Genomic DNA, 12,543 nt, shown 5'->3' with positions numbered 1-12,543 from the left:
GTCACTCCTTGACCACAAGGGAGATGTCTTCAGTCTTCTAGTCGGTATAGAATGTCGAAGGTCCCAGAGTTTCATTTCAGAGTTTCAGTCCAGGATAATCCAAAGTCTCTAGACACAGCTCCTATCTTTATACTGATTTTAGGGGCTGGATTAACTGCTAGGTCCCTCCTATGGGTGGACCTGGGAAGGAGGTGGTTACACCCCTTTCCCTTTGTCCAGTTTCGCGCCTGAGCGGGGCTGGAGTGCCCCAGCAACTGGTTTGAACTGGGCTATGCATGGAGTACCTTGTGTGCCCCAGGCAGTGTCTGGAAAAGCATCTTTCCATTCAACCCACCCTGCCCAATACACTACAGGCTGTCTGGGGAGGTGCTAGCACCTCCCTCAGCAGGAAACCTATTGTCCAGGCTTCCCTTGCCGGAGTTTCCCCCAGCAGGAGGAGGTCAGGCTCGTGTCTGTGGCAGCAGCATCCATTTTGTGATGCTGAGGCTTTGTTTAACTTTAACCGGGAAAAGCAGTAACTACATGTCTTTTCCCGCTAGAAGGGTGGAATGCTACCCCGCCGCCAGAACTGGTGAGGGGTAGTATTCCAAAGTGTTTGGCACCTTACACAACATGTTTTGATAAAGTCAAACCAAAGTTAGCATTAACCGCGAGGATTATAATGCACTTAAGGGTATATGGTATGGCTATATCATAGAACCACTAAAAGGAGAAGGTTCCGAAAGCTGCAGAGGGGCTCAGCTCATGCTAGGGCACCCTCTCACATTAAACCCAGCACTCTGCCTCGAGGATTGTTAAGGCCTGCCATAGGAGTGACTTATAGGTTACTATGTGTCTATATATAAGGTAGATATAGACATACTATATCTAAGTAAGGTGTGATTACACCACCTTACCCAAGCTGAGTGATCAGCCTGTGGTGTCAGTTTGGATGGCCAGCCAGGGGTGGCATAATACATGCTGCAGCCCCTGGTAGGCCTTGGATGCACCTATGCCCTGGGTACCTATGGTACAGTATACAGGGGCTCACAAAGGTGACCCAATACCCAATCAGGTATGTACCTAAAGTACATGGTATCAATTTAGAGAGAGAACAGCTGGGCTGTGGGTCTGATTAGCAGGCCCACAGTCACACTAAAGTCGAAAAACCAGAGAATCACAGCAAAAAGTGGGGGTGACCATAGGAAGCAGACCCTACTCTCCTACACTCACCTTTCTTTATCTTTCTTTATCAAGATTTTAAATGCTGCCATTCCGAATGAAGGTCTGGATGAAGTTAAAGGCCACGAAGTTTCTTTTCCTCCGCAAGAGGGGCCACCTTTAAGTGATGGAAGGTTTTCATAGGATGGACGTTGCCAGGATGTTTTTCTTTTTTAAGTTTGGTTAAGAAAAGTTCTGGTACATTTCTGTTTGATCTTTCGCAAAGAAAGAGGAAGGACAATGGAGGCAACAGATCTTAAAGGTCTCATTGGGACTTGATTGGTACATGATATGGTGATGTCATTAGTGTGCTCATAGGAATTTAAGTTTTTGTTATACTGAAAGATTGTTGTATTTTCATTGGCTGCTGTGTTTTGTACAGTAAAGTAGTCGAAGCATAATCCTTGCCTAAGAGTCCTCAATAAAATTGAAAATTCTTTGATGCAATAGCTATAATTTTCTTTTATTCCATGGCAGTTAAACATGAACTTCTATAAGAGTAGAAAAATCTGTACAATAATAAATATCCCCTATAAAGCAAATGTTTTTCTTATGTCTCTAACAATGTTACTTTTCTTTTCATTTAAGAAACCACTTTCAGCCGGGGATGGAGTTAATGAAAAGAAATTGTTTCTTCTATGTGACGGGAAACTGCAACTGAGTGTAGTGCAAGGTGTTTTCAACTTGTCGCTTGTTGAAATGCAGCATGGTAAGCATTTGTTATTTTGCTGTACTTTTTACTTATTTATTTGTTGGGGGTAATTATTTACATGGACCTGTACTGTAGGGAAAGATGAGATGGAGCCACATATGCCAAGGCATGAGGGGTACAGATGCAAACACAATACATATGCAAAGGGGGAACTAACAGCAAAACGTGGCTTTAAGTGGGATGTGTTTCGTGCCCTAGTAGTCCTTCCACAATCAATCAATCGGGGAATTGTGAAGCGCGCTACTCTCCCATGAGGGTCTCAAGGCGCCGGGGAGGGGGTGCAGCTAGAGTCAGCCAAAGAGCCAGGTCTCCACAGACTATGCAACTCATTGATGTGGGAGAGGGAAAGACTTCCACGATCAAGATAGGGTGCAAAAACTATCTGTCACTCCTTATGAAGTGCTTTGTGAAGGGGTGGCATTTGTTTATATAGGAGCATAGGGATTTGTCACTGGTTAGTGGTCCTATGATGGTAAAACTAGCAAGCTGCATGTCGTTCAGCAACTCATTGATACTGAATTGACTCTTTAACTCAGAGATGGGCAGGACATAGACTACAGATATCCAGGGATGAATGATGTCCAGAATGTGCCTTAGACAAAGGATGTTAACTGCCAGCAGCGCTTTGGTGAAGTGTTGGTGGATCAGTGTGTTGTTGGATCAGCTGGATCTGTAAGCGTTCCATGTATAAATTGAATTTTCCAAGAACAAGTAGAACGGGAATGAGGTTGGAAATGGGCATGTCCATCTTAACGCATCGTTTTCTGTTGGCTAGGATAGAGATAATCAAATTCAGCACTGTTTAGAGATAACCATATGGATGACGAGGGTATTGAGACGTAGAAGTGAACAATCCAGGGAATTATTAGTGAGAACCTAGCCAAGCATCTGGGTTGACTCAAGTATCAAAGCATTCGGAGCCATCAAAATAATCGTTAAGAAAATCATGCAATGGATGTCCTGTAAGACAAGTTTATTCCTATAACATTTGCTGTTATTTAATTTACTACATTAGATCATTTTACTGTGCTGGATTATATTGAAGTTAACAATTTCTAAAAATAATCTTAGAAAGGTTCAAGAATGTTGCCCCCCTCAATGCCCGGGCATAGCCATGCGTGTGCAAAGAGCTAATTCATTTTGTCATGTGCATTGTTCTTGTGGCTTATATCGTTGTTCTGTTTAGAGCAACACTGTATTCTATTAAACCATGTGTAAGTGAGATTTGTGTGTACTATTCGCTGAGTTGAATTGTTTCAAGTAAATTTGAGAGCCAGGGAAAATGGGGTGGGGTGGGGTAAAGTGAAGTGATTTACTTAGAATCTAACTATGTAGGTTAAGTGGAGTAGCCAGGATTTGCATTGAAGTTTCCCAAGGCAAACAATTCAGGGAAATGACCCCCTTTCACCAGTTGTGCACTAAAGAGCAACACACAGAGCTAAATTAGTACTCTATGTTCAATAGAGCTGATTTGAGAAAATAAACCCATCTTAATGCTAACCCCATTTGACAGTATAAGAATCTTTCCAGACAAAGGTTATCGTTTAGTTTCAGAAGGGGCAAAGGCGCTAAAGAGAATAAAGAGTTAATGTTGCATCAACACAGTTCCCCATATTTAAAATGAAAAGTGGTAATTTTAATACCATTGGCCCAAACCAGTGTAATAAAACTATTTATTGAAAGTTCCATTACCAAATGAGGGTAGTTAAATATATTAGCCAAACAAAGAGGTCAAAGTCAATTTATTTGTTTATATACCGCACATACCCGATGTTGTTTATTTAATAGAAACTTCCTTTTATTTCTTTGAAAATCCACATTATAGCTAAGATGTTGGTTGGATTTAAAACGGGTTGTCTTCCCATGGCAAATGGGAGGATTCAAACACACAAAAGGAGATGGGACCAATTCTTGCAATAAGTCTAACCACTGGCAATTGCTTGCGATAGCATTCCAACCTATCTTTCTTTTCATCACCACGCTGCCTCAGATTAGACCCGGCCATATGAAATCAGTGTTGGTCCTGCTTCAGGCCCAGCCTGAACTAACAAGCCAGGTCCTCTCTGAACAAGAACACAAGCAACCCACGACTGGGTTAGGCCTGAATGGGTCCATTGCTGCCAGATTTAGAGATCTGTCCTAAGCCAAAAGCTGCCCAAGTATAAACCCAAATTTAGTCCAATGCAGACCAGTATCAGCCCAAAAACCAAACCCAAGATGCAACTCTCAACTATGCAGAAATAGCCTTCAGAAAACATTTAAGAATAATTCTCAGTTCTGTTCAATACACGCATAGTGTGAGGAGGTTATTTGAGCACTTGTACATTTCCGCAATCATACCCAAATTCTTTTAATACCTACTCATTTTCATCACCAGTCCCCACTATGACCATCCAACTTGTACTTCTGTAACCACAGACTCGAACCACTCGAACAAAGTACATGGCATTCATGAATGAACTTTAAAAAAGCAGATTATAATCCACCTTTATTCTAAGAATGGGAGCGTCAATGCTATTTCAGCAATTTTGCTCCAAATATGAATATTGAATGGATCATGCAGAATTAACACCACACAATGATTCACCTATTATGAAACCAGACCAACTTGTTTGGCATGGCTTGCATTCTGTCTACTTGCCTGAAGACATTCAAGCAAAGAAAACAATTTTACAATGATAGCATGGGACAACAGTAAAAATAAACCTTGAGGCAGCCCATTCAAAAAGCAGTTTTTGTGCAGAACGTGTACGTAAATGTGAAGCAACAGTGTGAAAACTTAAAAGAATAGAAGGAGAAGTGTGCTGTCTGACCTATGCAACGGTTGCTGCTGTAGGACGAGAGATCCACACCCTTTCAGTTAAAATGTACAGAAGAGGCCTGAAAAGAGACAGTCACTTTCTCTGACCAATTCCATGCTCTCCAATGCCAAAGTCCTTCACCATGATCACTAACTCTGGCACTAAATGTTATGAAAGAGTTTTGCCATTACCCTTGTGTTGCAGAGATCACTAAACCTAAGCTCCCAGCTTGACAAGCAGCAGAGGGATTTGTTTGGGGCCCAAATGAATGCAAGGCTGCTGGAGGCAAAAAGATAATGACCCATTTTCCCATACCTTTTGGCAACATCCTCCCTCAACATCTCCACACTAACACTCCCTTAGCTCTATTGATACTGTCATCACTCCTCTTGCCCCACCCATCCCTATTCTCCAACATCATTAGCTCTGTCCCACTCTCATACCACTGCTGGCCACAGCAATCTCATAAGGCTGTGCAGCTACTTTACACCTATCACGCCCCCAGGGTTTTAAGTATTCATGTGCATTCTCTAAACATTATTTCTCAATGAAGGCTGTAAAAAACCCAAGGTAATCCATTCCAGCAAAACAGTCCCTATTACATGTTTTACTTCATGCTACGGTCCCTACGTGTATTTTCCTTTACCAGATCATTTGTTTCTGTAGTAGTATTTTAATAAAACATACTACTTTAATGCAGTACACATTGTAAACTAAGTCGCTTTCAGGTCTGGGTAAGTACAGATTGTGGGTGGGCATTTTTGATGTGGACATTTGGGAGTCCTGAGGTTGAGTGCAGCACTAGTTTCTCTCAATGTCTGCCAGAGGGTCATTAAGGTGTACAGACTTAATGCAAATCCCATCCTTAGCTTCTCTAAAGAACACACAGGGCTCTGGTGCTATAAATGTGTGTTGTAAATGAAAGAACTACTACATGTGTGCATAATGAGGGCTACAAGCAGTAGGAGTCGCATATAATCAAAACAGGTAGGCATTATATGTTAAGAGCACTTGGTCTGAAGAAACATAAAGTCAGGATTTTAAACTTCACGTAGTGGCTGAGTGTGCTAATGACCAAATAACATTATTATTGTCCAAAGTAACAACTTTTTTTTATAACAACCTTGGAATAATGAAAGATTGGAAATCAAAACCCAGGTTTTCACGCAACTCCTTGATGCTGGTTTATACTTCATCAAGGATTGTGACCTATTATGTTCAAATAACAAAAGCATCTCTGTGATAAAAGCGTCAACTCACTGAGCGATCTCCATATAATACAATAGAGGATCGCCTGAACCTGGCTCTAAAAACCAGTGCTCAAGCTGAGACATGAAAATATTTGGCATGTACATCATGTTAGAATATGATACGGTGTCTTGACAAATCAAAAAAAGTTTATTTGTTTAACATTCGGAAGCATTTCACCTTAGAACATTGAATTATACCACAGCATTGAGTGGTATTTATTAAAAGTGACTGTTTTTAAACGAACTGAGAAACGCTGCCCTGATGACAAGGGATCACGTGTACCGTATATTTAGCATAGATTCTTAGTGTAGATGGTGCAACATCATAGGCTATTAAACCAAACACAAAAAGGTTTTCGTACAGTGCACATCCTGCACTCTTGTGTTTGAAGGCTATCATGTATGATAAGAAACAACAAGCATTTACAATGCAATGGCCTTGGCTTTGTTAAAGTTAGAGCTATTGGCATTGCAAATGGCTTTATTTTTTAAATAAATAAATTGTATTGTCATTTACAATGGCAATAGGTGAGCATTAGAGAGTATTAGCGGACACAGAGCCACACACACAGAGAGCCACACACACAGAGCCCCACACACACACAGACAGACAGAGCCCCACACACACACACAGACAGACAGAGCCCCACACACACACACACACAGACAGAGCCCCACACACACACACAGACAGAGCCCCCCCCCCCACACACACACACAGACAGAGCCCCACACACACACACACAGACAGAGCCCCACACGCACACACACAGACAGAGCCCCGCACACACACACAAACAGAGCCCCACACACACAGATGGAGCCCCCCACACACACAGACAGAGCCACACACACACACACAGAAAAGTGGATAAGTGATTCTTCAAGGGAATGGTGCTGAAACTGAAGCCTTACTCCTGGGGCTTTGTCAGTCAATGTCCTACCAGCCAGTGTCTCCAAAAGCTCAATCTGTTAGGCCTAAGAACCTTGGCAGCTATGAAACTGCTAACTACTGTACATAAAATATTAAAATCAATAGAACTGAATTATCTTGCGAAACGCGATCCTACGAAGCCAACGGTATACAATACAATGGAACAAACATGTGACTGCAGAATGTTTGACGTGCATAAACCACTATAGAAGCAACGAGAAATGAGCGGCTGCAATAAGGGGATGCGCCCGCCTCTCCACTCAAATTGAGGAGCCAATTGGGGACTGCCTCTGTTACTTTTGGGGACTGGCCGTAAAGCTCAAGTGGCAGGCCCAGACCACACGGTTGTGGCTGGTCGCTGGCAGCACAGAAGGTCGGGGGTCAGGCGAAGCATACTTACCATACCAGACACGTTGCCCTTGGCGGGCTTGAGGGGAGATAACAGCCCGTTGAGGCACGACCACTCTGCTTCCCTTCAGGAAAGGAGCCACAAAGCGAGTCACAGCGGAGGACATGATGTACAGCTACGGCAGAAGGGCAAATGACCGGAAGCGAAGCAGACGCAGCTTGCCGAAATGAACGTGAGCCCCGAGGCAGCTGGTGGCCGTCTTAGAACGGGAACAGCTGCGCTATAATCAGTTTTAGCAAACCACAAAACATTGTATCGCTCCCAAAGAAGAGGAGGGTGGGGCGGTCAGACTTTTAAAAAAAATAAAAAAATTAAAGAGAAGAAATACTAATATACATCGCTACCTATGAGCGGCAATTGTGTACTTGGATTTGGGAAGATTAAACAGTCCTCTTTTAAACGGGAATGCTTCTACAGTATTGTATTGCGATGTGTACTGTTTTCCTTTTTGATCTGGAAAACGCCAGGGCAGGTTACATTTTTAGAGCTTAAAGCACCATCAAAGAGTTGAGTTGGAGGTGCCACCCAAGTAGGGTTTCATGTAATGTGGTTAGCCCGAGTTCCCGAGCCAGTTGTATCATACATTAAATCTATTGCACTCTGCCTCATCTGGGAGGGGTGGGGGGAGAGGAAGCGATGTGTCTGCTCGCGCTGCCTGCACGCGCCAGTCGGCCCTCTGATTGGTTAATAAGGAACACCAATCAGAGAGCTGACTTGAGCGTGCAGGCAGCGTGATAAGGGGCGTGCTTTGTACCGATGACGTCAGGGAGAGAAAGAACACCAAAAACACACCAGAGTCCGGTCTTGAATGGAGTGCTTCCCCTCTCCTCCAATGGCTGGCCTCCGTTTAGGAAGCCAGCCAATGGAGAAGAGGGGCGGGTTCAAGCCCCCACTCTAGAAATCATAAAATCTCGCCAGCGAGACTGCGCAAGCGCAGCCATCGATAGGCAGAGACCTAAAAAGGAGACTTGTTGAAAAAAAATAAGTATTTTGACTAGATCACACAATTTGTTCAAACATGGAAGCTGGGATTGATCCCAGATTTCCAGTTTTACACTGTGCAATGTGGCCACTAGATAGGTATCTTTATCCAACATCAAACGTTAACACTTTTCCTTAACTCTAGGAGGATGGGATTTGAGCTTCTGTGACCGGTAGAATGCACATTTCATTTATGGCAGTTTTGCATAGCACAAACCTTGTCCCAGGACATAAGAGCGAGCGCTTCACAATAAGGGGGACTACGTTACATGTTTGTTTTCACTAGACATAAAAAACAAATCTCTCCAGCAAGTTAATTAATCTTATATTACTGTTACTAAAATTGCTCGGCACATAGGGACTCTTATGCACTCTACAGTAGCAAGCTGCTGAGAAGGCCATACTATTGGAATGGTATAGAGTGGAGTCGTGCAGCATGGGGTACAGTGAAGTAGTTTGGAGTGGACTGGTGTAGAGTGCATTGGCGTAGAATATGCAGAGTAAAGTGGCGTAGAGTGCAGCAGCATACAATTCAGCGGTCTACAATGCAGCATCCTAGAATGCAGTTGCAGTGATTACAGTGCTGCATAGTAGAGTGCACTGACATAAAGTGCAGTGGTGTAGAGTGGTGCAGAGCAGAGTGTGTTGTAGAGTGAGTGATACAGAGAAATGTATAGTGCTATAGAGTGCAGTGACATACAGTAAAACGGCGTAGAGTGGAGTGCTGTAGAGTGAAGTGGCGTAGACAGGCACGGCCCGTGCCGGGCGTTATACTGGGGCGGTGACGTCAGGCAGGGGTGGGTCAGGGATGTAAATTACGAGATAAGGGCCATTAGAGGCAAGTATCGGAAAAAAAAAAACGAATTTCGTTGTCCACGCTGCATCACATTTGGCGATGCAAAGTGGGCAACGAAATTTGTGGGTTTTTTTCCCGATACTTACCTGTAATGGTCCTTATCCCGTATTTTACATCCCCCGACCCTGACCCTCCCCTGCCTGACGTCACCGCCCCAGTACAACGCCCGGCACGGGCCGTGCCTGGGCGTAGAGTGGAGTAATGCAGAGTAGAGTGGCGAAGAGTGCAGTGGTGAAGAATGTAGTAGTGCAGAGTACAGTGGCGTAGAGTTCAGTGAAGTAGAGTGCAGTGTTGCAAAGTATAGTGCTGTAAAGCGCAGTGGTATACATTGTAGTGGAGTAGAGTGAAGTACTGCAGAGTGAAGTTGCATAGAGTTGGAGTGATGCAGAGTAGAGTGACGTACAGTGCAGTGGCATAGAGTGCAGTTTCAAAGAATGCAGTAGTGCCAAGTAGAGTGACGTACAGTTCAGTGGCTTAAAATGCAGCTGGTGGTGTAGAGTGGATGGTTGTAGAGTGGATGGTTGTAGAGTGGATGGTTGTACAGTGCATTGGCATGGAGTATTGCACTGTATAGTGCCATAGAGCGCAGCTTCATGGAATTCAGCAGCCTATAATGCAGTGGAGTAGATTAGAGTGGTGCATAGTAGTGTGCTGTGGGGTACAGTAAATGGTATATAGGGCAGTGGCGTAGAGTGCAAAGTATAGTGGCATCCAGTGCAGTGGCATAAAGTGGTGCAGAGGAGAGTGGCAAAGAGTGCAGTGACATGACATAGAGGGAGTGCTGCAGTGTGCAGAGTATAGTGGCAGAGAGTTCAGTGGCGGAGAATGCAGTGATGCCGAGAAGAGTGTCATAGGTGCAGTGGCGTAGACTAAAGTGGTGCAGAGTAGAGTGCAGTGTCTTAGAGGATATTGCGACGGAGTGGAGTGAAGTGGCATAGAGTGGAGTGGTGAAGAGTAGAGTGAGGTGGCGTATGGTGGAGTGTTGCATAGATTGGGGTTTCTTATAGTAGACTGGAGTGGCCTTGACTAGAGTGGTGAAGAGTGCAGTGGCGAAGAGTAAAGTGGTACAGGTGCAGATTGTGTCAGAGTAGAGTGAAGTGGCATACAGTGAAGTGTTGAAGGTTTCAGTGAGGTGGCGTATAGTGGAGTGTTGCAGACTGGCGTAGAATGGAGTTGCTGATAGTAAACTGAAGTAGCCTCGACTGCAGTGGTGAAGAGTGCAGTGGTGAAGGATGAAGTGGTGCAGAGTAGAGGCATAGAGTGGTGCAGAGTAGAGTGCAGTGGCGTTGAGTAGATTGTTTCAAAGTAGACTGAAGTGACGTAGCGTGTAGTGGTTGCAGTTTAGAGTGAGGTGAGGTGGGGTGGAATGGTGCAGGTTAGAGTGCAGTTGTGTAGAGTAATGGCGTAAAGTGGTGTAGAGTACAGTTGTGCAGAGTAGATTAGAGTGCCGTACTGTGGATTAGCATAGGGTGGAGTGGTACAGAGTAGAATGTGTTGGCATAGTGCAGTGGCATAGAGTAAAGTATTGCAGGGCTGCGTGAAGTGACGTAGAGTGAAGTTGTTGTTCGTAGAGTGGAGTGGCCTAAAGTGCAGTGATGAAGAGTGCAGTGGTGTGGTGTAGAGTGGTGCAGAGTGGAGTAGAGAGGCTTAGGGTGCAGTGGTGCAGTGTAAAGTGGATTGGTGCAGATTATACAGTGCAGTTGCGTGGAGTGGTGCAGAGTAGAGTAGAGTGGAGTGACATGGAGTAGAATAAGCATGGTGTGGTGGCACACTTCAGTTACATCCAACATATCTTCATTTGAAATTACCATTACATCTACAGACATATAATTTCACTGATAAAAATATATAGCGCATAAATGATAATGTATAGAAATGTAATCACCTAGTGCAGTGTTTCCCAAACTGTGGTCCGCCGACCCCCAGGGGTCCTTGACACATTCCCAGGGGGTCCGCAGGCAGCAGTTTTAAAAGCACTGCAAAGTTTCCTGTATCATTAGCAGTTTTCGAGCAACAATAAAAGTGTCAAGATAACACCAGTGATTAATGTACCTGCAGGAGAGAGATGAGAGTTTTGTCCAGTGGCAGCTTTAACTTATCTAATGTAGCCCAGAGGGTTAATATGCCTACTGCAAAGAATGTGTACCATTCATTTACATTTTTTTTATTTCATGTGCATAGGTCAGTGGATTACTGCTTTTGTCAGTAACTTATTTTTCTTCCCAGATAGTCGTACCCTGGTGCATAGTAAGGTTTTCATATACTATTCTTTAAAAGCTACTAAAATTCAATACGTAATGATAAATGTGTTGTAGGCTGCACCATTGTTTCACAAAATCTTTTGGGGGAGAGCCTTACAAAGCCCCCTCTGTAGTGACCAGGCTCACTCACTGCACTTTGTATGCAAAGTATGGGGACTGGTCTGAAAACCTTTTCTATGGCTGCTTTTAATTTCCAGTCTGGCCCTGGCAGGAGCAGGAGCCTGGTACCACAAAATAAAACCAGCCATTTAAAATTTAGTCACTGGGATGCAGCACCAATCTTGCGATTAAATTATTTTATTTTTTGCAAATTCTTTCAATATAAAATATTAAGAGGGATATTTACAACAGAAGTGGAGGAACTTGTTGTTAGCCTCCTTGGCTTGACACGCTCCGCCACTTCTGAAATTGAGGGCTGCACCATATTTACAAGAATATGGTGTAGCCCTGCATTTCCCCCTGCTCTGGTGCTACATTTAGCAGGCACCCTTGCATCATAGTGCAAGGGCATCTGTGTGCAGGAGAAAATAGTTTATGTACAGGAAGGTACTCCTTCATGCACATAAACAATCTTGTAATGCTGTTTTGTCACTTCTATGTGTTTTGCTTAACACCTTAACTGCGTGTAAACATCTCTCCCCAGTGCTGCGCTGTCCATTGGAACCAGTGCTGAATGGACGTCCAATGGTCGTGCGCAGCACTGGGGAGGTAGCGCTGCTGACGACCGTTGGCCGTCAGCAGCACTTAAGGGGTTAATGCAGCACACATGGAAGTTACAAAATGTAATTTTTTTAAAGATTGTTTATGTGCAGGAAGGGTCGCCTTCCTGAACATAAACAAACCAAGGCGTTTTGCTTTCTCCATGTGTACTGAATAAGGCAGCACAAATGGAAAAAGCAAAATTGAGGAGAAATAAAGCATTTCTCCTCGTTTCGCCAAATTAAGACCAGGTGTTTCCTGGTTTTAATTTTGGTGCAGTCGCCTATTTACACTGCCCTTGTAAATAAGAGGCAGCGTAAAAATCAATGGGTGTTGCAGTGGAACGCCCACCGCAACACCCACTGCTTTTACGCTAAGATTGCATGAAAGGGGGCGTTATATGCAAGGCAGCGTTAAGCCACGGTAAGTGCCTCGACCCT

The 12,543-nt window shown here is 44.0% G+C and overlaps 1 protein-coding gene across 2 annotated transcripts in view; it reads left to right on the top strand.

The window, feature by feature from the left end:
* The window catches only part of LOC147707049 (WD repeat and coiled-coil-containing protein-like), an 86,062-nt gene that overhangs the window by 63,522 nt on the left and 9,997 nt on the right, over positions 1-12,543 (top strand). For both annotated transcript variants that reach the window (XM_086926265.1, XM_086926266.1), the window contains exon 3: positions 1,789-1,909. In XM_086926265.1, coding sequence (XP_086782391.1) covers positions 1,789-1,909 — 121 coding nt within the window. The remainder of the gene's footprint in view (positions 1-1,788; positions 1,910-12,543) is intronic.

Source organism: Lissotriton vulgaris, chromosome 6 (assembly GCF_964263255.1).
Source record: "Lissotriton vulgaris chromosome 6, aLisVul1.2, whole genome shotgun sequence".
In the NCBI taxonomy this organism is placed as follows: domain Eukaryota; kingdom Metazoa; phylum Chordata; class Amphibia; order Caudata; family Salamandridae; genus Lissotriton; species Lissotriton vulgaris.
This window is presented reverse-complemented; position numbering and strand designations above follow the sequence as displayed.